The sequence below is a fragment of the Leuresthes tenuis genome, unplaced genomic scaffold (genome assembly GCF_036924035.1).
Source record: "Leuresthes tenuis unplaced genomic scaffold, fLeuTen1.0.hap1 SCAF_17, whole genome shotgun sequence".
NCBI lineage: Eukaryota > Metazoa > Chordata > Actinopteri > Atheriniformes > Atherinopsidae > Leuresthes > Leuresthes tenuis.
The window spans coordinates 10,397,964-10,425,622 of NW_027325371.1; the positions used below are offsets into that span (position 1 = coordinate 10,397,964).

Below are 27,659 nucleotides of genomic sequence, written 5' to 3' on the forward strand. Positions count from 1 at the left end.
ACACTAAATCCTTTTTTATTAATTTTCTAATAAGAACACTACAATTTGTCATATTCTTCCTTTTTGTTTTACTCTTTCTAGAACAATTCTAAAGTTGAGGTATAAAAGGAGTTCATACAGACTCACAAGTCTGAAAACAGTGGGAATATATACAAGAGAAATGGAAAGACAGAGGTAGAGAGAGGGGTAAATACAAGGAAAAGAGGGGAGATACAAATATACTAATAATAAAAACAAAGATCAAAAAGGTTTACAAAGCCATTTGGTGCTGTGAAAGTCATTAAGTGACTCGCAGAACGTTTACAATTTCTATATTTTAGAGTTACAAAACTACAAGGGGCCACAAAGTCTATATATTCACATTTGAGTATTTAGGCATGGATTTTTTCCTGTCCTAGTTTGAGGTGATGTGGCAAATGATCACTGAGTGATAGACAAAGGGACACTTTCAATTTAGGTGTCTTAAAATAAAAGAAGAAAAAGAAAAAAAAAAAAAAGAGACGTTTGTAGCCGTGTTGAAATGAATGGGAAATCAGACTCAAACGGCGTCTATAAATCAGTAAAATCAGTCAAAATGATACAGTTTCACAGCACCAAATGTTACAACCGTAAACTCTACATTGCAACCTGGTTATGTAACAAAAGACCTAAATAATATTCAAAACTGATACAGAGTTATTGTTGATCCTGAAGAGGCCAAAAATAAAAACTGGCAACTCAACCAAACATCAAAGTTTATAAAAGAAAACAAAATACGGAAACATTACACAAACTGTACAATGACATCCATTACAACAGGTAGAAAAAAGGGGCGGGCGTGATAATTTGGTGTGGCGTTAACATCGATGAGGATACAGTCGTGTCAACTGTAAGGAGCAACAAAACGAGAAAATCAAACGTGGGACGTGACCAGATTTTAAGCTCAGGTTTTGTTCTGTAACATATTTCAATAAAGTTGGACATGACAATTCAATCTTAATAAGGCTTTACCCTACTATCAAAATGCTTTTGTTATTCACATAACAGTTAATGTATAAAATGGTTCCAAAGAATGAAAATCCCCAAAATGTTGCAGTCTTTTTTTCTTTTTTTTTATAGTTTTTTTTAACATGAGTTAATAGTTTTACTACACCCAGTGCTGCCTCTTTTTTGGTAACAGAGGAGAGAGAAGCCCTTGCCCAATTGGCCATAGAATTAAAAGCAAAACTGTGTTGTTTTTTTTACCAGGAGGTATTAAAGGATGGGTAAAGGGGAGAGCATTGCTTCCATATTCATAATCAAACTACAGATGTGATGACAGTGTTCACTCCACCCACCCCCCTTATGAAGCCCCATAACAAAACTCCTGAAAAATCAAACCAACTTGAGGCCAGACGACACCACAAAGAGAGACACAGATACAAATATAACTCCCTCCTCTCCTCAGACTTCAAAGATGGCTGCGCACCAACTTTAGAGAAAGACAGAGTAGCATTACATTTCGGAACTTTGTATTTTTGGTTTTGGTACAACAGTAGGTTGTAGCGTGTTGCCTTGGGCTCACAAGCTTAAATGTTTAAAGATGGGGAAGGAATCTCAGTTGAACCCCCACCTTGTGTGTCACTGGCTGGTGGAAGCACCTAGTCTTAATAATGCTTAAAGTTCACACAGGCACCAGCCAGTTAGACGAAGACATCCCAAGAACACTGTACACACTCCCACACAGAGTCACACACATCATAGCAACTTTTTCGTTTTTGGTCTGACTGTAAGAATTATACCCTTTGTTTTTTTGTTTTTTTTTGTTAATAAAAATTAATCTAAAAACTTGGAAGGTTAAATGAAAACAATATTACACCTAGAAGTCCTACATGCATGGAAGACAGTCACGTTTCTAAATTCATGTCACGTTTGTCCCATATAACACATTGATGCCCCACAATCATTCCACCCTTCTTTTGTCATCATTTAGATGCTTTATTGAGCAAATTTTTGGTGGTGGCTGGTGCATTCTTGGTGAAACAGCATTAGAAAAAAGCCTACAATCAAATAAACTAGTGGACAGAAAGCAAGAAGTAAAGTCTACAAGCCATCTACCAACACCCTCTATTGGTTAGCAACAAAAAGGGCTATTAGTTACATCCACTCAACCAAAGTTATCCTCTCTCTGCCCTTTTCTCCTCTTCTCACCAGCCCTATTATCGCTTGTCCTGCCTGGTTTAGAACGGTGATCTCCTTAAGCCCATAACGAGGATGCTAACATTTGTGCTTGACACACCTTTTATGTCAGCTCGCTGTGAAAACGGCTGAGAATTCGCGAGGTGTGTGTTATGGGGTTATTTGCATGCACCACTGTGCATATTTCAGTTATTCACTTTGAAATCTCAACAGAATGAAACATCGAGCTATAAGGACAAGAAGATGCGACGGTGTCTTTTGTTGAGTTGGCAGAGGGTGCTCTTAGAGGAACACTGGGGTAGCACTTTGGTACAAGCAAAGGGGAGCAGAGCTCCCTCGTGATCCGCATCCACAGTTTGGCAGTCAGATGCCAAGGCTTCAAGAGAGGCGGGCAATCACACAGTTCCCAAAGCAAAGTGAGTGTAGAGGTCAACAACACATGAACAAGCTGTGAGAGTACTGTGTAAAGTTAGCGTGCATATACATAATGTACAGACATCACAATCATCTACACAGCTGGGTCAGTGGTTTTCAAAAAGGTCCTTGACAGTTAGGATGTTTTCTTAGTTATGTGTGAGCTCCATTCCCCTTTAAATTCTGACTTACGAAGACTTGAGCATTGGAGAGATGCTGAAGGGAGAATTCCTCCTAACTAGTGTACAGCTGTCCTGTGTTCCAGCACAGCATGTGCGTGTGAAATGTGAGTACAGCCCCGTGTGGCTAGTTGACAAGGAGAAGTGAAAAAAAAAAAAAAAAAGGATAGAAGATGGCAGTCAGAGCAGACCGGTACGGGAATGAAGTGAAGGCAGGGAGAGCCACCAAATCAGTTGGAGGTGTCGGAGTGAACACTGCCAGGAGGACCAGGAGGGGAGGTAACAGAGGAAAGGTTGGTGGTGTCCTGCCAGCTGTTAGCCTGCAAACAGACATTAGAGAGAGTTCAGCGTGAAGAATACGTTTTAGAGAGAAAACGCTTCTGTATGTGCCTTTGGTCAAAGGCTGCTTGAACTACATTTCACCATCAGTCCCAAGGGTCTAGATAGAGAAGCAGAAGAACAACACACAACACGGATGCTTCTCTTTAGGAGAGACTGCAGGGAAATCATCTTTATCCACTGCTTCATTCAGAATGCAGGGCACTGATTAAATGCTTGCATAGCTGTGAGAGTGGTACGAATAGAACTACATGCACGTCATCCAAATCAGTATAAGTTCACCTTTTGCCATTCAAAACAGTTTCATTTGTGCGGACGAACCATATTAAGATGAGCTTCCAAACATATATTAATATATATAATATTCATTCTTATGAGAACAGATTCCTGATTTAGTTTTCTAATTTTAAATGAGCCAGTTTCCAGGAAAAATCAGGTAATCAAATGCATTATTGGGCCGTTTCTGTACTAAAGGGGAGAACACCCGCAAACCAACAAGGGATGTGTTTTGTTTTGGTAGCTGGATTTTCTTTTTGGAAACAGCAATTTGATTTGAAAGAAAAAAAAGAAAAAGAAACTGGCACTTATATAATTTTGTTTACATTTCTCCATGTGTCACTTGGCTGCACTGCGCTCTCTCCGTCTTGTGCCTCACGGCACTCGTTCTTGTGTTTATTTGCTAAAAAGTCTGGCGGAGACACAACTTCTTCTCTAACCCAGGCAGTTTTCTTCCCCTGGAATCAAAAAGCATGCTATGCACTGCAGTCTTTAACCATCTTCATCTAATGTTAATGCTGTTTGGAGATTTTGTACGTTTCAAGAGCCATGAAACATGGAAATCAGTTGGCAGAGCAGCATAGAATCAATATTTAGAGATTCAGCTCCTTTCCTTGCATAAATCGCAAAGTAAGACATACAAACATAGCGGTGTGTGAGTGTGACAGAGGGGGGGGGGGCTGTTTATTAGAGCTCACTGATTTTAGGTAGGATCAATGATACAGGAAAAAAAAGCATTTTAATTTCTAAAAAAAGCACACTGTCAATATTTACAGTACCTTCCACAAATCATGTTTTCAGAGGAGCCTTATTAAGAGGTGGCTTCCTGCCCTCTGCAGACTCCGTTTCTTGCACATAAAGCAACTATAAAGTGCAAAGGAATTCTCTTGTTTACTCAGTGCAGTAAAATGGCCTCGAAATGCCTTTTTTAAACCATCTCAACATATAGAACAGAAATAACTAACTAAATAAATAAATACTGTTTATTCCTTTCTGATCTGTAACGACAAAGAATATCTTAAGTTTTGTTTCGCCCTTTCAACCTTTTTTTTTGTTGTTTTTTTTAAACCCTGTATGTGAAAAGTATCCAATGACTGAAAGACGCACGGAGCAAGACTGGCACACCCTGCTCTGTAGCATTCCCACCCTGCTGTTGTGATAAAGAGGGCCTTGTCTCAGCTCTCCACTCCTTACACTCATACCACCCTGTACACACCACAGTTCCTGCTTCATAGTGTTCTGCGTGATAAATGACATGAAATAATATAGAGGCATGTTTGCAAGGTGCCAAGAGTTAAAAAAATAAAATAAATGAGTCAGACTGTCTCCAAAAATAGACAGATAATGTGATTAAATGATTGCAATTGTAAATGCATTTAAAACTGCACTAAGATCTGAAGGCAGCATGGGTTCTGGATTAGATGCACCATTATTTGAAAATATCTCTTTCAACTGATACTCTGCTTGCCAGAAGTGTGATAAGTGCCAGAAAAACACCAACACCTTGATAAACGGGTGCTAGAGAGATGGTACCAGAGCTGACTGAATGCATGTAATGAAGGGATTTTTTAAGCCTTACGTCAATTATTATTACTCTGTTTGAGAAAGATTCCACTTTACTGGAAGTAGAAATTAGCATCTGTTTCACATCACAAACTGCAATTTTTAAGCAAATGCTCAAAGAGATTTAACTGAAACTTCTTAAAATGCCAGATTCCAGCTACTGGAACAACAACATCACAGCAGGGGCGGTAAGTTGATACTCACATCCAGGCGATGAGGGGTGAAGAGGCCACTACCTGACAACTCCTCATAGCCGCCCGTCAGGTGTGTAGCACGGTGCAGGGTATCCACCTATCACAGACAAAGACATTTCATCACAAATTTAGCACATCTGGATGTTCAACTGCTTTAACTGCACAATGAAAGGTTGACAGCATCAACAAACCCAAACAGAATGCATGAAGACACATCTGCATTAAGCCAAGCTCAGACTGCAAGATTTCCAGTGCCAGATCAATGTATTGTTAACAATTCGCAGCATGTTTTTCTTGCAATCGGGAGTTTTAAAGTCATGTTGCATTCACACGATACAAGTAATCTGTGGTGGAGGGCCAGACTTAACGCTGAGCTTGTCCGATCTTTGCCAAGCGCTCGCACAGACAAGTCCCTCTCATAATCAACATTGCACTTTGATACAATCAGCTCAGAGTGACTTCATCTGTTCTGCTCACCTTGTTGAAAAAAAAAAAGAAAAGTGGCAGTTTCCTTCCACAGATTCTCCTCTCCCTTTCTCTGAAGTCTGTCATGCTGGAAACATCAAAGGCACACGAGTGCTCTAGTTGACATTTAACCCGTCTGCTTAATTTCCTGAGTAGCTTTTTCACCATGCTGTCATTTTTCTTTGTTAGTTTCCGTTTCCTGGTTTAGGTTCATGTTGTGGCCCCTGAACCCGTCACATTGGCTGTAGCACTTATCAACCCCTCCCCCGTCAACTTCCCCAGAACATCAGACGAGTCCGCAGACCTCTTAAATCTTTGAGGTGATCAAACATAGCAATTGATGACCGGGTGATCCAACAAAGATTTGCTTCAGATCTGGGGCATTTTTCCGTGATATCCAACATCTATCTGTGATGTGAAAATCTGGTTAAAAAAAAAATCTTGTGGCCTAAACTTGGCTTTACGCATAAGTATCTTTTTGCAAATCTGTTTCAAGTAAAACAGATCTAAACTTTGTGCCCAAACCATCAATTCAATGCTCCGAATAAGATAAATGACAGTCCCGGGCTAAACAGCATAAATCTGTGGATTCATCCAGCACAGGGCAAATACATCAACATCAACAAACAATATTATAAGAACAACACTGAAGAATTTCTTCATGGACAGCACAGACAAAGGGGTGGACATGTGGTAAAAAAAGGATGTTTGGATAAGTCTGGGGAAACAAGGACGAACAAAGGCAGGATGCTGTGATAATGCTGGAGGAGCAAGACAACCTATAGGCAAAGAAACTGACCATTAATCAGAGATTACAAGTTCAGTTCCCAGCTCTGATGAGTGGGATGATTCCAATGTATGCCGACCAGTGCAAGAGTTTTTATGAAGAACCCTAAAGCCCGAAAGCAAGTCTGATCCCTGTGCAATCTGAAAAGGGTATATAAAAGGAAAATGTGTGCATGTAACTACCAAAAGATATGCGAGAGCACAAACTTAAGTAGTCACAAACAAACCAATAGTGTTCCACATGGCAGAAGCCATATGCTTCTCAAGGCTCTCAAAAAATGGTCAGTTTGTGCGGGGCAGGATTGTTGGTAATGAAGGTACAGTCAGGACAGGATCTGAGGAGAGGTCAGAAGGAGCTAGACTACAGGAGGGTCTAAGGGGATGCTTAATGACGGGGTTAACACCACTGAGGTCAACTTTATCAACTCTTTAGCTGTCCTCATTGCATACCTGAGGCTGTAGAGAGGGGGCGATGTTGAGACCCTCACCGTTGAGGGAACGCAGGCCAAGGTAGGTGTCACCTGTGTGAGATAAGCTGTATGACCCCGGTGACCCTGCAGGCAGTATGTGTGTGTATATAAATATATATATATATAATCCACCTCACTTCAAGGTAACACGGTTACAAGTTAGCCTCTGGTCAGGGACAGTGCGTAGGAAGGGTAAAATCTCATCTAATAAACAACCGCAATGCACGGGTCACCGTTGTCAGCCAGCTGATTCTGAATAAGTAACTTATTTCTCTTCTACGAGGTCCGATTAGCTGCAATGTTTGCAGACGCCTACGGCAGTTGTGAAAGTTTTGCTAAAAGTAAATCTGGTGTTCTTGGCTGGTTTGCTCCCCAGGAGCTGATTGTTCTGCTTGTCATCACCCAGTGAGGTCAGGCGAGGAACTGTTGACTGCAGTGGAGGATGTGAGGCTTTTCACTTTGTGGCTGTATAAAGGTTAAAGTATGTTTCAAATAAACTGCTGCTCAGTAAACCTGTTAGTGACAGAAAGTTGCACTGCTTGTGTTATGCTCTGCAACAGCATTTTACAGCATTTGAATCATTTCCAATATTGAGAAACTCATGGCAGAAAGCTTAAACACTATTTTGGCTTGCGTTACACATACCAAACTGTCAAGATGTGAACTGTGCAGAAATTAATGGCTGGTGAATAATGCTGCCCCTCCCCCTTCTTACTCCTGGATTCATTGCTTGCAGACTTTTTACTGCTCCCCCCATTGGCTCAGCCTATAGACATGTCCATCTGCAATTACTATGCCTTTTTGCACAGCATACATTTAAATTGGTGGGAAAACGCAAAATGGTGCATGTCCAATTTCTTGTCACAGCTTAGAGTTTCATCACTCTAAAATTCTTAAACATCCCAGTTGGTCAACATATATTCTGAGCTATAAGAAGGGGAACTGACAAATGAATAATAGCACTTAAAAGTCAGACAGTATACCACATAAGTGCCAGCAAAGATTTAGTTAAGTCACAGCAAAAGCTATTTAAACTGGAACTGAATTAATAATGAGGATCATTAGCCAAAATAAATAAGTAAAACGGTATGAAAGATGGAAAGAAAGTACTTAAAAAAAATAAGTAATGTTAGAAAAGCATTGGAAAAGCAAAATGTAGCATGGGATGAAAGCAAAAGGGCCTCACAGTTCACAAACAAATAAGCAGCGATTTCAAAGAGCTGCACAAAAAAAAAAAAAGAATCTAAATAAAAAATAAATAAAAAAGGACTTTCAGAAAGATATGGTGAAATAGTACAAAAAGCAAACCAAGTGCTCGTAATTCAAAATCCCAGGACAATCCCACATATTAACTGTCCAATTCTTTCTGAATATGACATTTTTCTTTGTTCACTGAGATTCCAAAACTGGCTTCTTTCCAGTACCAGAGTACCACATGAGAAAAGCTTGTGTTGACTGATACCTGAGTTGGGCGTTGCTGGAGAGTTAGCCTGGCTAGCCTGTGCCGACACATTGGCAGCATCCACCGCCGTTTTAACTGCGTACAGGTTCGCTTCCTCCTGGAACTTACCGATGTTCTTCTTGTAGCGTATTCTCTTGTTGCCAAACCAATTAGAGACCTGCAGGACAGAGTGGAGTGATTTTGTTTAAATATTTTAGCTGATGTCCCCTCTAAGCTCAATATTTGATTCACTCAAATTTAAAAGAGAGAGAGAGGGGAAAAGAAAGTAGAACTTTAGTTTTTCTCAACTTTTGTAGCCGATTTATTATCACTAATGATCATTCAATGTCTATATTCTGTCTGTGTAAGCAGTTCACCTGAGACACAGTGATCCCACATTTTTTGGCCAGTTCCTCCTTTGCTTCCTCACTGGGGTAAGGGTTAGACAGGTGGGAGTAGAAATACTCGTTCAGCACTTCTGTAGCTTGTTTGTTGAAGTTGCGCCTCTTACGTCTACACATCCAGAGAAGAGATAATAAACAACTTGTTTGGCAGGTACATATCTGACAAAACACAGTCAGAGCTCCCAGATTACTATACCCAAAAAGAAAAAAGGTCAAACAACCATCTTCAATACAAATACAAAGCCAGACACACTCAGACCAACCTGGCATCAAGGAAGCGTGAGCGCAAAATCATGACAGCCTCACAGGTGCTCTGCTTGAGCTGCATTTGAATGGAGCTGAATTTGCGGTGGATTATGGCCACCATGCGCTCAATCTCCTTGGGAGAGATGGGCCGTGTGCGAGACTGCTCTCTCAGAAGGTTCATTACATGGTTGGTGAACTCACTGCAGGCCTGGAGCAAAGAGAGATAAAGAGCTTAAATGCCATTGTCAAGAGAGGGGACAAAGCACAGGTTCTGTTCAGTGCAGTTTTGTTGCTGCTTCAGCTGGCTGATTCCTCTGCTGATCAGACAGCTTCATCGTGATGTGAAAAACAAAGGTTATGAGAGGAAATTTGGTTTGCGTGTTGCATTTAAGCCATAAATTACCATTTACAGCTATGATACTCTTGATAAATATCACCTATTATCGAAGGCAGGTAAATTCCAACTATCAAGCACCATCAGGGGTTTTTGTGCATTTGATTACATTTATTTTCTGTTGTGGTTTATCTTGTAAAACAATCTAAAGTTGGGTTTTTGTGAAGATTAAATACTGACAGGATAATATTGAAATTACATAATATTTTCTCTTTGAACGGAACTTTCAGACAGAATATAAACTGTATGCATGAAGTCGTTTTGTGCACCGTACATATTATGCATTACACCTCTGCAACCTTGGCCCCATTCTTTACAAGCAGTTGAACACTTCAATGGTTGTTTTTACTCTCATGTGCTATTCAGCCAAACATACAAACATTCCCAACAGAGCTCAATAACAAAAACAAAGATAAAGCATTTAGGTCAGTCCAGCACAAACCTGCTCATATTTCTCCAGCTCAGAATGATATATCTGACGGATCTGGGCAAGCTTGGCTCTGTAGTCAGAGTGTTCGATGCTGCTGTCGGTGGGTGAGCCCCCTGCTGCTGCTGCAGCTGCAGCCGCTGCAGCCGATCCTCCACCTTTCTCTGGTCCTGAAACACCCTCTGCTAGCAGCATGTTGTCCAAACGCATGATCTGGGGATCTGGGGGGTCTTCCTCCTGCACACCACGTATACTCAGCACTGGACAGAAGAGAAAACACACAGCAGTTAGACAAGTGAAGCTTAAATGTATCCGATTATGGGAAAAAAATAAAAAAAATCCTAGTTTTTATTCGTCTATTCACACAAGAATGCATTTATCTTATTGAGAAAACCTACTGTTAAAATTTCTTTTTTTTTCTTAAAAAAGCTGACAAAACCACACTTGAAAAAGTGAGTGTTAATGTTGTGGCTTCGAGGGTGTAGATGAAGATGCTACTAAAATTCATAGAGCTGCAGCCCTGTCAAAACCCAGTCAAGTTTGTCCCCTGAGTCATTGCTACGAGCACCTGACTGAATTTTCAATGAGCCTGATCTTCCTTTAAATCAACAGCAGAGGGCAGTGTGGTGCCTCTGTGGCAGTCTGCCAGAGATAAGGGCATGAGGCATGGGACCAGTAATGGAAGTGCATGTGCTGTCACTATGAGACCCAGTGGCCATAAGTATAGTTATCAGTCGCTGCTCTCCACCACTGTATTATACCAGGACCTCTGTCAGCCTGCAGCCTTGCTCTCATCTCTCTCTCTTTCACACATGCACTCCATACACACACATACACACCCACCCTTACAGACACCACTCTGTTGCGGAAAAGTTTAAACTTCAGACATTGTTTTTCTTCTTAGGGCCTGCAGTGAGCTCAGTTTCTTTTGCTCTCTTTGCTGCTCAATTATTTAACGTCAGAAAGAGCAGAAATGTGGCTGCAACACAATTCATTATTTGACCAAAGTATTGAGAGTTTGTTCACAATCACAATCATGAGGAATTAAACGTGTGTCGTGTAGAAATTAAAGTTGTTAAAAGGGTCAAATGTATTTTAACTGCACCCATCATGAAGTGATATTTAGGAGCATTAGGGTAAATCCAAATTTGCAGCTAATGGGTGACAGAAAATTTAAACTATTTTCAGAACAGATTCAATGTTAACATTTGTGTGAATATTTAGTGTTTGCTGTTTTTGAAATATTTCGACTCTCTGATCCTATGTTTTACATCACTGTTAGGCAAATGTCTTGACTGTTGTGAGCTGGGGGTCTAAATGATCTGACAAACATTTTTCCACTTCATTTAGTAAAACTACAATTATTGAATTAATTAACTGGATCATAGTAATTGATATGTCAGTTAACCAGCGACTGACATATCTAAACGGCTTAAGTTTCTGTTCAATACCAAGATGAATATATTTGCTATGTGAATGAAAATACTGATTCAGAGTCACAAATTAATATCCTGCCGTGTTCACACTTGTGTTGATCTTTTTTAACTGGACGCTAAATAGGAAAAAGCCCATTTTTACAGTAGGAAACCCTTCAAGATCCTGAAGGAGACAGATGCTAACAATCTGGATGACAAGATTAATCCCTGTGGAAACTGGGTGGCGTTAGGCACTTGTCCTCATTATGGTCGATACTAGTTTGTCAAGGCTCATCACCAAAGTGTATGGATGTGTGAATGTTTTCATCTTTGAATGTTGTGCGTGTTCTCTGCTGTTACACAGAGTTACAGTACATTGAGCTGCTCAGCTGGTAAAGTTTCTTTAAGGTGAGTAAGAATGAAAAGTGAAGCAAAACTGAAGCAATCAGAACTAACAAATGTGTAGGGCTGTACTGCGGTGTAACAGAGTCTAAGTTAATTATAAGATAAATGAGTGTGTTCAACCATTGTATCAAGCCTTAAATGCATCTGTACATGCACATTAAGTAGAGAGTCCAACTTTCCCTCTTTCCTCTCCATTTTTTTCTTGTTCCTTCTTGCCTTTTTCTTTCCCTCTGCTTAAGTTTCTTCTCTCCAAGGCACATTCCTGCTCTGCTGCTCCCCCATCTCAGGGCTCAGGAATGCAGCAGACCCAGCCGCCTGAACTAATGACCCTGATTTGCCCATCTCTTTCACTCCTCTTTCTCTCCTTTCAAAAAATTCAAAAACAGTTGCTAAACTTTTTTTTCCCCAAATAACCATTGGGTTTTTAATTGCTTAAAAACCAAAGTTACAGTTTTGTTTCTACTAAACACTGTACACGTTGTGATGTTCATCTTAACTTTAAGTGAAAAAACAAAGTGTGGGCCCATCTGCTGCAGATGGTTCTGCTTTTAATGTAGTTACGTTTTAATCTATATTGTCCATTTACAGACACGTACAACTGACCTACTGTGAAGAGGGCGACTGTGACTCTTGAAGCTTCTCACCTCGGCCCCCTCCCTTTTGCTGGGACTCATTATGGCCCCCAGCTGTAGCCTAATGCCCCTACATTCCCCTAATTACTCCAATTAAGCTGTGATTACCCAGAATTGCACTCATGCACAGGCTAGTGGCCCAGTGATACTATAGCAGCAGCAGAGATGAGTTAAAATACTGTAGACTAGAGAAAAGGATCATATTACTATCAAAGGAACACAGCAAGCCACTCAGAAAGTAACCTTAATATTCTCAAAAACTTGAAAATACCAGAAGCTCCTAACCAAAGCAGTTCAAACAACTGTCAGTGCTTTGCTCCACAATCTAAACAGTGCTTCCATTTGATCAACTTCCCCCTAACATTGCTGATGGAACATTACTGGGTTATCAGGAATGTTAGGACAGTTCCAGGCCCACAGCAAACCATCTATAGCTTTTGGAAATCACTATTATGCATACATTACAAACCTAGCTGGGCGGTGTGGCATTGAGAAACTAAGCGAGCAACACATACTATGAAATATTCAGAGTATCCAGCTGGGCTCTCACTGCATACATAATCATTCTCATTTCTGCACAGCTAACGTGGAAACGTTGTGGTGTGCAGGCGTAACACAAAATATATGAAGTGGCTCAGGTAAGGGGTGAACAACCCAAGCAATAGTGTAGTGATGTACATTAACTGTAATACCTTCCACACATAGGCATAGATAAGGCTTAAACGCAGTCAGTATATCATTGCTCAGCTCAGAGCACAAGCTTTATCCTTGTCTGTCTTTTCTCTCACTAGCATCCCCTTTTTCACTCTGTCTCCCCCAACACATATCCCCTCCCCCTTCTCCCTTTCAGCGCATCCCCCCTCCTCACATCTCCCCCAGTGCCCCCCTCCACCCCACCCCCTGTTCTCCATTTCAGTCGAGTTCTCCATGTGAGCCGCAATCCCTCATGCTGTCAGCCCCCCCTCTCCCTCTCTCTGTAGACAGACAGGATTAGCATTTTAATTGCATCAGCTCCCTTGGGTATTCTCAGCCTTTCACTGGGAGAGAGCAAGAGAGCGGGAGAGGGAGAAGGAAAAAAAAAGAGAGAGGGGGGGGTAAGAAGAGAGAGAGAGGGTAGAAGGAGAGCCAAGGAGAATTGAAAAAAAAAAGAAGTCACAGGAGAAGATATGTGTGCAAAAAGAAAGGGACAGAGACAGAGAGGGGCTACGGAAATACACAGAATCCAGATGTGCCAGAGAGCAAGAAGGAAAGAAAAGATTGTGAAAACATCAGTTTTCCCATTTCATTACAAACAAACAATACTCAGTTATTTTTTTTTCTTTACCAACAATGAAAATATGCTATGTGAATATGCAAATTTACCGTACAAAAATGCAAGAAATCTCAAACACAGCTTGGCAGTCGGACAGATAAACCTGCGCTTCGTGACTGAAAGTGATGAAATGACATCTGGCCAATACTCATACAGTGATGGAAAATAAGGCCAAACTACTTCCACAGTCCTACCATACATATCCACCCCCCCTTCCCAAAGAGAAATAGAAAGTTTGCCCCGAATCGTGCATGACTTCAGACAGCTGTTGAAAACTTACAAGCCTGGTTTTAGGTGTGACATGGTGGCATACTTACATTATATTTAAATGAAAAAAATATGAATAAAATAAGTTTCAATGTGTGACTTTTAATCCGTGTGTTAAAATCAAAACCAGTTTTCTGAGACCATTTGAGTCCAAGCAGTTTCATTATAAACCATATCGTGAATCGACTGATTAATGCCAACTTTCATCCTCGTGGCATTTTGATCTACCAGGCTATTTCCTTAGAATATGGGTTGGTTAATAATGCTTGGGTCAATAAAAATCTGCCTTAGGCAGATTGTGGAATACAGTATTAAAACTGAAAAACAGCTTTAAAAATGAATTATTTCCCTAAGAGGGTTGAGAAACTGTGGAAAAAAAAGCATCACATTCCTGCTTTTTTTTTTTTTAAAAAAGAGGGAAAAAAAAAAAATCACACTTTTCAACAATGTGCATCTATTCATTTAAAAGGCCTTTTTTGTTGAGTACAGTCAACTTAATAAGCCCAATCCATATGTCCATTCCTACTTTAAGCAGCTCACGCTAATCAGCATCTGTTTGGGTAGTTCACCAGAGTCTTGTTGCACTCCCCCCTCCACCCCCCCACCCCACTCTGACACAAACAAACAAGCTGAGAGGAAGGCATTCAGAGTAAACACTGTGTGGTCTCACTAAGGTGTGAGTTGGAGAATTCACACCTTAGGCAAGCACAACACTCCAGTCCAGCACATCATTAATCAGCCCTTAATTAACTAAAAGGAGGGGCTTGGACACTTAAGCAATGATAACAACACACAAACAGGAAGGGAATATATGTAAATACCTATTGTGTTGTTGCAATATTTATACAAATGTCAGCCAAAACAAGATTTAGGCTTCGTCTTTTCACTGCATCATGTAGATGGAAAAGTTGGTTAATAACTTCAGAATCATTGAAATTAAATGAATTCAAAGAATACTACTTCCCATCTCCATAAAAGCGGGTAGGTTAATACGATTATGATCAACTCTTACTAAAAACTAACTAAACTAACCACTCAGCTGCAGACAAAGTGTGGAGATGCTGACCAGCTGAAGTGGTTTCTCAGTTTATCAGTCATGTTTACTAATCATTTCTCATCATAGTTCACTATGCTCTTATATTGTGAAGTCATCTAATGTTGGAGAAAAATTAAACGCCATTTAGTCCACCTTTGACTTTCAGTCTCATTGGGATTGTGTACAACCATTCAGACATGAGACATTTATGGCTTCATCAAGCCGTTAAAACAACAGCATTCAAGTCATTCAGACACAGGCCACTGTTCCGTTAATGTGTCTCATTCCACGCTCATACATGACTGTGAAAGTGACAGAGAGCTCCACGATGCGTACACGATATTTGCCATACACACAATGTTGGGCAATAAATCACTTACGGTATAGTTCTTAAGTCTTCAGTCACAGTTTTCTCAGAACATGTCATATCCCTAAAACAATTTACATTAACCCAAGTGTACACCAGTTGTGTAAAACACAGTCCTGGTGGATAAGGCAGCTGAAAATAATGCTTCAGCTAACTGAAAAGTCAGATTTAAATGCGCTCCTGTAATAACGTAGCAGCAATCAACACAAAAATACTTTGTGTGAGGACGCTTCGAAAAAAATTAATCAATGTCATTTTTCAATAAAAACTCACGCAAGTTAACAAGCACACGAGATTACGTTAAACAAAATGGCTGCAGAAAAGAGTGGTTGAAAATAATATATTGTTGGAGCAAAACTTTCAGCTGCAGCTTAAATGCTTTCAAGCACAACTTTCTATCAATCACTTGGCAGAGACGCACTGATAAAGAACAACCCGGTACTGTAGCTAATTATCAAAGGTAAAAGCACAGAAGTATAAAGCTTGGACAGTGCCGGTATTTATTTACTGAAAAACACAGTCTGTCAGATTCCTCTGAACAACTCGATTTAAACCTGCAGCATGTTGTGTTGAAAGGGAAACATGTCTGTTATGAAGCTCGACCGAGTCAGACTGCCCTCACAAAATGTTATGGAAAAACACCCAGTGCCTGTTCAAATGCAACAAAAAGTTGAGTTGTAACCAGATCAATGGGCATCGGTGCATGTCTGAAAGGAGTTATAGACTGTAAAACTGCTACTTGCTCACAGCTCATGTTCAACTGTCATTTGATTAAGGTCTGAGTGAGTCAGCGTGAAGCAAACTGACAGGCTGCCTAGCACCAATCACACGTCAGCATATGTTACGAGACTAAGTCCTTTATGCAAAATATTCAAATGTCTATATCACAAGTTCTAAAACAAAAAAAAAGAGGATATATTGAGCCTTGTTGAGCACCTGTGCCAAAATCTCCAACATGTTATTCCAAGTGCAGTACAGTCTGCACACTGATAAACGAAGAAAGAATTTGAAATTTCATTGGAGGATGAGAAGGATGACAAAGAACACCTAAGCAGGAGGCTTGTTACAGCACTGCTAGGATCTTCCCCCAGTCAACTCTCATCAGGCCAGCTGCCTCCTGTGCTCATTAGCACAGACTCTTAAGGAGCTCCTAAAGACTTTGTGAAAAATGAACGCTCATTTGAGAGGTCGTTAATTTGCACTGTTATGCAAATTAGGTGGCAATTAAGCGATAGATCAGAAGAGCAGTGCCCATTTATAACAAGTGAACAAGCATTATGACATAGTCAGATGGTACCAGAGTGAACTGAGGCTGCATGTTTAGTCTGCACAGCTCCAGTGTACAAGCTCAGAGAGGAATAAAAAAACTGAAATGTGACAAAAGTATGTATGACCACAGTGAGCAAAAATGTACCAATGCTTTGGTTTAAGAAGACAATATTGGGTCCATTAATAAACACAAATTAAACACATCAACAAACTGATATTGAAACACATTGATATTACTCCTAATATGGCCTTAACCTAAATAAGTCAACAGTGCTACAACATCAGTCCTAAACGTGCACTAATGAGGAGCATCCCATCTTAATTTTTACACTTAATAATATGGGGTATCAGTATTCCCCTCCCTCTACCAGCCCTGATGTTTCCATTTCTCCCCTGCATTTATGACATGGTGTGATTTAGACAAACATATTGCCTGGGACAGCATTGTGCATTACTGCTAAGGGGTGGAAGACACCCATCAATTGTAATTAATCCTTAATTAGTCAGGATTAAGAGCTGGGCTCAGAGACTCTCCCACCCCACCGCCCCCAAACTAGAGCAATCCAGCTGAGACTTCATTTACATATCTTTAATTAAGGAGATGCCAACTTCCTTTAAGGAAAGGGTCTAAAAGCAGGTTTGAGAATTAGACATACAAGATGGGGGCAGATAAGAGGTAATAGTTTGCTTTGTAGTTAATATTCGACACATACAGCTAAATCACTCACCTCTAAACTGCAAGTGTGCAAAACATGGGCTCTAATGCAAGTTAGAAAAGAGCCCTAAACATAGCAAGTCATATAAAATGTCTTTTAGTTTGATTTTATCTGACTCTTTTCTTTTTTTTCTCCTATACATTTTTTTAATAAAGAAAAATGGAATTTACAACAATACTCATAAGTTCCGCTGTTGTCCAGTCTCTAAACTCTTCCCATGAACCTGCTGTTCTTGCATTAAATGTAAACACTGTTCAACCAAATTGGAACAAAAAAATAAATTAATTAATTTCAACAGAAAGACCAAAGTTTTCAAATATCCAGCCACACGTAACAAAACACTTTTAGGTACTATTACTGCACAGCAAAAATCAGTGTCCTTGGTGAAACATCCCTTGACAATATACAGAGGCCCAGGTCCTTCAGGAATAACAACACACAGGGAAAATCAGTTGGCCCACACACCATTAGGCCGACACTGAGGGTTGGGGTGCGTTGGTTCCCCATTTTAAGTCAGTGTGTGTGTGTGTGTGTGTGGTTGGGTGGGTGGGGGTCTGTCAGGTCCAGGGGTCTGTGTGATATTAGCCGTCTGCCAATCTGGCTTGGGGAATGGACACCGAGTAATTACTCCTGCTCTTACTGCCTCATCAATCTCTCTGTATCGCTCCTGCACCCCCCTCAACACACTTTTCTATTTCTCTATTTATCCATCCTCTTCTGCAGAGGAGCAGGGGGATAAAAAACAGAGTGGCGTAACACAGCAAACCACTTATTCATGATGAAAATCAAAGATAAACTGGCACCGCTGTATACTAAGTGTTTATATCAAACTGTTATAGAAATCCAAAGGATTTGACTAAATGAGAGGTGGTTATTTTACACAAGTGGATGACCTCTTTAAATAGTAGTAAAACTGAAAGTGCAGGTGTTTGACTTGAATGTAGACTGCACTGATAAAGAGGCAATTCATATCTTACCAATAACTTTTGGCTTAAAATTAATTGTATGCTTCCCCCTGATTAAATATAATGAAATACTTCCCCACAGGCTCTTAACAACTCATAAAGTTTTATGGCTCTGTTCCAAATTGGGCTCTTTGAAAACTAATAATAAATAAGTTGCATTAATGAGGCAAGTGATTCACAAGACTTCATGTGCTGATCTCAGCCAAAGTCTAAACACATGCATGTGATCCTGAGTGTACCCCCCCTCCCCCTGTTCTGTAGTTTTGTTGTCAAATTTCACACATTGCCTTTAAAAAAAGATAACATCTGAGTTAAAGGATAACGTTAGTTTTACCTATAGGGTTATAAAAAGCCAAGTGTGTATCCTAGCTGTGAATAAATACAAGGCAAATGTGTGTTTTTCTTTGGTGTTTTCACAACTACAAACTTGTAATTGAATTCAATTAACATGTAATAGAGGGTATGCACCTACGTCACTGCTCCATTAAGGCAACATAAGACATACCCACACCCAACAGACAGCAAAAATATCCTACATATATGCTGCCATTTGTCATAGGAATGGTAATACATGTGAATATCACTGCAAATTAAAAGGTTCATGGTTTCTAACCCAATCTGGATCTGGATGGACTATCGATAAAAATTTGCAGACCACAGACATTAACACCTGGCTTGAAATCAGGTCCCCTGATAGCGAAATTAAGGTGACCAAGACCACAGTCAACATTCTGGTTGTACAGGTTAATACAGACAGTTTTTTTTAACCTTTACCTTCCCACCCCCCGCCACTTTTTCGTGGTTGCTAATTAGCTTTTCTGTGTCTTATGAACCAGCAAAGGCAGGCTGGACAACAACAATAAATCTACGGTAATCCTAAATATGTGAAGCAAACTTTTAATGTCAAGTTAATTTCTGTTTCAGTTATTAGTTCAGAGCACACCTGTTCATGTGGTTGTAAAACTGTAGTGTCTACCGGACATCTAACATATGCTCTTTGCTTTTTAGAAGTTTGTAAAGGGCTAACTAAGACTTCTTTCTGAATCGGTACCAACAATTACACAACAGTTTTTCCCCCATTTTGGAAGCGTCATCGAGTCTGTAAAACAGTCCGTGGTCATTAAAGTCTTTTTGTCACTCAACTGTATATCACTAAGTACAGTCACATGTTCTGTCACATGAAATGATATTGCAGTGGATACAGTATACATAATGCAACTACTATCTGAAACGGATGTGCGAAAGCTCTGAGGTTAAAAGAAAACAAGGTCAATCAAGGTACACTTTACTTCCCAAAGCTATGTAACAACACCGCACTGTTGAGAGTGCATAGCTGCAAATTACAGGTAACAGTTGAACCGATTCAACCGTTTTTCAATTTCCAAGACAATCAACACATCATTTCTCAGACCACATTGATCAATAATTAATACAGATTTAATCTGGACTTTTTTTTAATTCAATGTTAAAACTAAATTCCCCCCTTTGTTTTCACTGAATCATAGCTAAAACAGGAGAACGTTTTCTGCAAAGGGTAAGCTGAAATAGCATTGACAAACTCATAAACCAGAGTGTGAGTTCACCATGGTCGCTTAATCCCAAACATTAAAAACAGCTTGTCAAAACATCTACAGGATGTTATGATGGACTGTCAACCAGCCACAAGCTTCGATTCAATGTATGAAGAGGATAACAATGAACAAACATAAAAGGTTAATTCTACATTTTTAACCAAAATTGTAACCGATTATATATGGATTTAGGTATTGCAACTGCTGTGAAAGTTAGACAATATATATATAGATAGATAGATAAGCTAGACTCAAACCAAAGATGTTTCTGTTTCAGATGGGTACGATGTTGGTCAGTTTTCCAGTGCTTCTACTAAGCCAACTTGAGGCATTATCCAATAGCTGTTTATCAGACAGCTTATCAAGATGACTGGTGTACTGGGGTATTCTCAAAGAGACAGGGAGGAGAATTAGTCCATGTTTGAAAAGAAGAAAAAAAACCCTGTATGGCTCGAAAACAATGCTAAGAAAACTATTTTTACAGAACATTTCCAAAAATAAACAACTGTTCCGGGTTGAAAAAAAACTGGACTTGGTGAGGGTGGCAGAAGAGAGTGAGTGACAGATTTACTGCTAGCATGTGAAAAGCAAAGGCAGCGAAAGTAAGAATGAACATGCCCAAAGTAAATGAAAAACTTGTGAGAATGAACTGCAGAGGCTTGTGAGAGATTTTGGCATAAGCTGTCCCATTGCACCAAGAGCTATTTTTACAACAAATACCCATGAGAGCGAGGGAGAACAGAAGAGAGTTGAAGCAAAGCCATGGGCTCTCAACTTTGATCATTTCTAGGCTGTCTTCAAGTGCTTTTTTTAAAGTGTATCCTCAATAAAGTATGGGCAGGAATCAAATTTCATGCTGATAGAGGTCATGTTTAATGTGTAAGCTCAGGACAGAACAGGCAGTGTTAGAACATGGGGTGTATTGGGGTGGTGGCACAGGGGGGTGGTGGTGATACTGGCATTTGCGCAGAACATTTCCTTTACAATGAAAACAATCTAACCAACTGCAGCACTCAAAGGAATTCACCTCCCCTCCCCCATGCCCCACCTCCCCTCCTCCTCCACCACCACCACCACCATTACATTACCATATCAAAGCCCCGAGTTCAGAGCAAGTCTTCTCTTTCAAGAATGGGAGCGAGGCAGAGGAAGGGAGGGGGAGAGGACAAGACCGAGGCAGTAGGAGTAGACCCAAGACAGAGTTAGCTTTTATCTTGTTTTGGTGTACGTGTATGTGTGCAAGGGAGACATATTGTGTATGTGGTTATTACCAACACAAGTGCACATTTGTTAGTGAGAATATACGGCAGAAAATCTCTGGAGATACTGAAGGACTAGTGAGTCGGTCTTCCACAAGCTGCGATGAGGAGAAGTCATTTCACATTCCAGAGGCAGACAATGGGGCCTACAGGGGGTCTGAGTGGCAGTGAAATACCAAAGCAGGTACAATGTGCAGTTAGCGCACTACCTGGCATATGGCCAGCAGAGTCAAAGACCTATATATTTCAAAGTTAGCATAGCCACCTCATGTATGAATTCACCAATAAACCTATCCCCAATTCTTAACTTGCATTTCTGCTGAGCTTACTGTACAGTACTCCCCAGATCCTCTCTCTAGTTTGCTGGGAGACTAAATGTGAAAATCAAAGTGAATGGCATTAGGGTAAATAAGACCACTGGTTGCCTGGGAAACAGTGTACCCTGCCCCACTCACTCAAGCCTAGCCTTTACTTTTCTCCAATCACTGGAGAGCAATAATACATTATTGACAGAGGGCCACAACAGGCAGCAGTGCTGCATTTTCAAATTGTATTTGAACAACAGAGCCATACTGTTAAAAGATGCACAAGGACAGTGAGAGAAAAGGACGTAGAACACAAGAAGACGAAGAAGTTGGCAGAGGGAAAGGTTTCAAAACCCACCCCCATTTACCCTACCATAACCATCAATCTGCCATCCATCCCTGGCCTCAACACTAAAATCAGTCTGATAGTCGACTCAAACAGCAACAAGATGAGATTGAGCATCTAAAGGGAACACAGATATCTAGAAAGGTCATTATTCAGAAGAGATTGTCTGTACTACAATTCAGTATTAAATGCTATGATTTGTGCCTGGATGAGGCAGGAGCACAGACATGCATAACAATGTATTTTCAATACACAATTACCTTGTGTGCTATGGCTGTTTTATAACCAGTTGAGAAAATTAAATCAATCTGTACTGAAGTAGCTTTACAGTTTAGCTGTAAAGCAATAAAGCCTGTGGAGTTTGTCATGTCTACCTTCTGTAAACTGACTGTGCACACTTTCTGTCTGCATCATGTTACATTTTTTTATTCTGATAATTTAGCTAGAATAGTTTGTGGAAGTGCTGCAATACGTACCCCTCCCCCCCGTCTTTATAAAACAAATACTGCTGATAGTCATCCATTTGCAAATACTTGCTGGTTCATACATTTTGTCAAAGTACTGTTCATCACTTGAGAATAGAGATTACAAAAATGCAAAAATTTATACCAAGCAGCACAATTTTGCATTCAGGTGCAGCATCTCAAAATGGAAACCAAACTGCATTGTCATGTAATAGCGAGTGAACTTAAGAGTTGTTTGTAAGTTCTGCGGTTCGACTCAAGTTTCAAAGGCACTGATCCACTAAGATTAGTTTCAGCTGGTCAGTGTGAAGTCTGGACAGTAGCCAAAAATAGGTAGAGTATCTGTAAATACTAGATCAAAGCAACAAACGGGTGCACATTTAGAATTATCTTGAATGAAAGCATACACATGCAGAAGCATCAAATGCAACGATTAGTCAATCAATGTCGTTTTCTGAGATGACATTAAAAAGCAGCTAAGTGTTAGGGAACCTGAAGCAAAGAGACAACATCTCTACACTACATTACGACCCGAGCACACTGGAGCACTCAGTCACACAGTCAGAGCGAAGTAGAAAACTCACCCGTCTTCTCTTTGATCTCACAGAGAACGCTGAAGAGGGCTGGTTTCATTCTGTGACAGTTCAGGGCATGCTTCCTGTAAGAGAGAAAAGGGGATGAGAGAGGGAGAGAGCAAGGAAGATGATGATGAAAAGACCTCGGTGTTTTATTTCCTCACCCTAGGAAAAAAACAATGGTAGTTGAGCTGTGTGTATTACAGCTTTAGTATCTACAGAGTGTAGTGCAACAAAAAAGAATAGAACCATCATTTTAAAGATATTTCAAATGACCAAATACCTTTGTCAGTGCAGAAGCTTCTCTAATGTATCAACTGAACTAGCAAGAGTAATGAAGTCATTTGAATGCTTTGCACTGTGGGACAGGTGACGATTCCAAACCTCAAGGTCATCATTACTGAGCACCAGATTTCATAGTTATTACACTATATCTCATTTCTACCTCTTAGAGAAGTACTCAATTCATTGAAAGTAGATGATGACTGAGAGAGAACATTGGATTCGGGAACAATTTCAATTTAATCATATCCCAACACCCCAACAGCAATCAAAGGAGAACAGGCAAAACTTTTTAACCTCACCGGAATCAGATCTGAAGACCTCAGCAAGATTTCTTCCCGAAACATTTCCATGCACCAACACACACTCATACAGCTACTTAAAAGATAAAGAATGTACGAGTTGAATGTTGAGGGAAAGCCCTGATCCCACTCTTGCCTCTAATATTATATTGCATGATGATGTTCATCAATTACACGATTGACATCAATGCTGGAGAGTGTGTAAGTAGTTGAGCAGACATAGTACAGCAAGAATGCACATTTCATTCACAATAAACAAAAAATATGTGTCATTAAACATGCAACACATACCCCCCATAACTCATATTACACTATTGTTTATTGTCACGGAGGCATTGTTAACTCTGTTTTTCAACTGTTTATGGTGCTGTTGTAAGGTTCAATTACATTGTATTTCAAATTAAAAGCCCAATTAATTAAGAAAACAATAACTTTAATAATTACCCACGGTTCTGTTTTTAGATGAAAAAAAAAACAGCAATAACAGAAGCGTGCAACAGAAAGTTTAGGTGAAAGAAAAAAAAACAACAAAATTAACATAAGGCCTCTGTTACTGGTGAACATGAATTAGAAAAATCAAACGAACAAAACAAGCCTAAAGTCCTCCTACAATAAAGCTTTTTAATAAACATACATAAGAAGTATGATCGAGAGCAAACTCAAAACAACCACAAATGAAGATGATTTGGCTACACCTGACCTCAACACAAATTCCAGTTGTGAATGTCCACTGCAATATTAATGAGGGGACCAGCAAACAGTACACGGCCAAAAACAACGCCTCTCTGTTAAAGTATTGAGGCAGTTTGAATTGAGTGTCTAGCACTAAATGTGAATTTTATCCACCAATTCTGTCACTGCTGGATTTGAGTTGGGGGAGGGCTGCCTTCAGTATGGAGGTTATGAGCAGGAGGGGGAGAAGGGGGAGCGCATGCGGTCCTGTACTGACCTGTGCTGGAAGTTGAGTGGCAGGCCACCCCCTGCCATGCCCCCCCCTGCTCTCCCTCCCTCTGTGGGGTCGTCTGATCCACCCCAATGCGCCGGCGAATCCTCTGGCCAGCATCTGAACATATGGCGACAGGGTGAGAGGATGAGGGCGGATGGTGTACTCTGCAACACCAAGTTCTTGTGCTGCCCTGACCACTCCCCATCCCAACACACTGCCACCCTGCATAACAGGGACTTCATCATGCTACAGTGCTAGCCACCTCACACATTAATTTGTAGATTGTTATGGCAAACGAAGGACTGATGCATGGATGTCAAACATGGTTACAGTTAAGATGATGACAAAGACTGTTAAATTCAAGTCATGCCAAATGCGATTTATTAACACACCGATGCATATCAACAACTCCTGTGTACTCCTGAATCTGCTTAAGTCTTGGAATTGAACTAAATCAAACAGGAAAAGTAAATTAGCAAACAGCCAAACAAAAGCAAACTTATTTCAAGTTAGCGCGTCACACATGTGACGTGTGTATAAAGAACATGCCAAAATATCTCTTAGGGCATGTAGAATGAGAAGGATATCATTTAAGTGGGAATTTAGTTCCATATAAACATATGACAACATTACCTCCGTTACTGCTAATATCTACACTGTAATTGGCCTTTTAATTCCAAATAAATCTAATTTATATCAACCGGTTCATCGCAGTTCAACCCTTGTAAAATGTCAGCTGAAAGTTAAAGGAGGAAAAAATAAATAAATAAATAATGAACATTAACAAGACATATTCTCAAGCAAAAATAATTGCACCATGAAATGAAGTCTGATTAAGTCTTCAGACTTGTACTGAAGAAAAGGTAATATTCCAATGTTCATAGGCTGCCAGTATACCATCATCCTTCCCCCTCACCACCATCTCATTAATAGAAACTCGATTTGCGGACAGCTGCACTCGCGTACACATTATAGGAGAATTGATTGCACCCAGCACACAATGAAAAGGATGAACACCAGGGAGGGAGGGAGTGAAAGAGGAGTGAATTAATTAAGAGAACCAGGTGGTCAAATGTTGGGTGGAAAATCACTAGCTAATGACACATCACACTGTGGCCACAGTCTTGCTGTGGACCGTTGTCTTTTGTTGAAATACTGATGCTTCATTTGAAAATGACCTTATGCTCCTTGAGCCACATGGCAAATGAGTGTGAGTCAGTTACTCTGTGCACTGCATGCTGACAACAATGACATGTTAAAATACCTCTAATACAACAATATATGAAGAGTCATGAATGAATAATTGCTGTCACCACATACAGCACTTGGCTGATATTCAGGACTGAGTGATTCCCAACCTTCCCTTAGATTTTCCACTTATTTGCAAACGTTGATTACACAAATATTATCAGAATCAAACAATGTTAGAAATTGAAGGAAAAAAAACTGGAGAGCCTTTTGGTAATAACTGAAAACTTTAACAATATGAAAAGACTATTTTTATATTTCTATACAAATTGTTTTGACTGACGCAAGTTGAGCAACTTCTTGAAAACTGATAGGCTACTTCTCGATCGTTTTCATCATTGCTGTAACGGAGGGAATCCATAAAAAAATCAAAAGTGCTGAAAGTAGTCAGACAAAATGTTACTTTAAACATTATGCTTAAGAAAAAGATTCTTTCTTTTCTTTTTGTTTGGTTGTTATAGTGTTACAGAGATCATTTTGGAGCCTCCCGATTCGCAGCGTAAACTTTTTAATTAGACACTTTACTAATAAACCAATTAAGAGGAACGTGGCGCCATAACGTAATTACCACCAAGTGAGTATGTTTACAGACTGCAATAGAAAAAGGAAGCGAAATTTGTAGTAGATATACGTATATCTCGTTACAAACTATAACAGTAATGTGGATTCCATGGACATTACAGAGAACAAAATGGAAATTACCGTAATGTATTTGGCTGCAAATTACATTTCATACAAGTTACATTAATGCTGTAATCATGCATCTCCTTATTTGAACGTCTCACGCAAACACCTGAACCTAAATATATAACAGCTATCAAGTGTGGCAAATGGCTATTCGTATGTCTTACCTGGCCTGTGCTTCGTCCAGGCTTTCGTCGGTGATGGCCATTATTTGCTGTAGAATATCCCCAATGTCTTGTTGCGGTTGACCGAGGGATTGCTGTTTCCTGACCGAGTCTGGGTCACCGACATCGGCCTGTGGTAGTCCACCGAGTCCGGTAAGACCCGTCAACATCCTGGTCTGATCATCCATACTTTCAAAGAAAACTCGCCGTTTTCCTCAGTCGAAGAATACACACAAATAGCTAGCCTATTAGCTAGCAAGCAAAGTATTTTCCACGATAAATCATACAACACGTCTTACCTTACCCGACAGCGACAATTAGCGATTAGTTTGTAACTGTTTTAATTAATCAGATCGCACATATATGCTTTACATTCGCGCGTGCTTCTTCTTTTTACTAAAGTCAATGAACGCGGCCAGGCTAATGCTGGCTAACCACCGAGCGAAGAGCAGCTAGGTTAGTAGCAGTAGCAGAGCAGAAAAGCAGCAGGGACACACATGCACAGACTGTGTGAGCTTGCCAACAGCGCCTCGCACATTTTCGGAACAAAAAAAATGCAAAACGAAAAATATAAGCACAAGCGAACACGCACGTCTTAAAATTAAACGTGCCTATTTAAGAAGGAAAATAGACATAACTATATACAACTGCGGACCGTATACCTCCGATGAAAAATCTCTTACCAAAACAGAAAACGGTTTGCCATTGTTGTTGATGTCGCGCGAGTATGTGGGATGTTCTTCTGCGCGAGCGGTGTGCGTCGCCTTGACCATTAAATTCATAGCACCACAGAGCGCGAGCTGGTGGGAGGGTGCGAGCAAACTACTATAGAAAGACCAGCCGCCAAAGATAGACGGATTTTTATCTTTGGGAAATGTTAGAAACAGTACGACAACATGAAGTTTATTGGGGTTTTCGATATTATTGCATTTTTCCTCCAGAATGGCAAAGAGCTCCTCGTGGGTGTGCAAATGGATACCCCCTTACGTCATCAGCAGTGCTTTTCCTGTCAAAATTGGTTACAGCATTTTTTCCCTTATAAAGGTGAAATGATTCACTCAACAGATTTTTCCAAACAAAACCTTAAATGTTCCTATAAACATTTAAAGGACGAGGGATATGACATAAACAAGCCTCTAATACGCTCCTAATACAGATGCAACACAAGGATTTCTTTGTGTAAGCATTGCTTGTTCTTCTTCACAGGTACAGCCATGCACACACGTATGTCTAGAAAATTATAATAAAAAAACAAGTTGGAACAGATTTGTTTAGTCAGGTCAAATGCTGCAAGTTGTGCCTTTGAAAAAAAAAAGTTACTGATATGCTAATGTATGGGCAGAGTGAGCCATTTCCAGTGCGGAATTCAATCCC

General features: G+C 40.1%; 1 protein-coding gene across 5 annotated transcripts; it reads right to left on the reverse strand.

Moving 5' to 3' along the window:
• Positions 1-27,064, reverse strand: pbx4 (pre-B-cell leukemia transcription factor 4). Of its 5 annotated transcripts, none has more exons than XM_072369510.1 (10): positions 26,969-27,064; positions 26,289-26,474; positions 22,669-22,742; positions 9,771-10,015; positions 8,952-9,142; positions 8,662-8,797; positions 8,306-8,462; positions 6,824-6,927; positions 5,133-5,219; positions 1-3,070 (listed from the first exon to the last, which is right to left on the reverse strand). In XM_072369510.1, exons 1-10 carry the CDS (start codon positions 26,989-26,991, stop codon positions 2,981-2,983), a joined length of 1,293 nt encoding a protein of 430 aa, XP_072225611.1. In that variant the 5' UTR covers positions 26,992-27,064; the 3' UTR covers positions 1-2,980. The 5 variants fall into 5 exon arrangements, with proteins under 5 accessions (XP_072225611.1, XP_072225607.1, XP_072225608.1 ...); XM_072369506.1 differs by lacking the exon at positions 6,824-6,927 and adding an exon at positions 24,193-24,306 and having other exon boundaries at positions 2,979-3,070; XM_072369507.1 differs by lacking the exon at positions 6,824-6,927 and adding an exon at positions 24,193-24,306 and having other exon boundaries at positions 2,979-3,070; positions 26,289-26,525; positions 26,969-27,063.
• Positions 27,065-27,659: the final 595 nt, after the last annotated feature.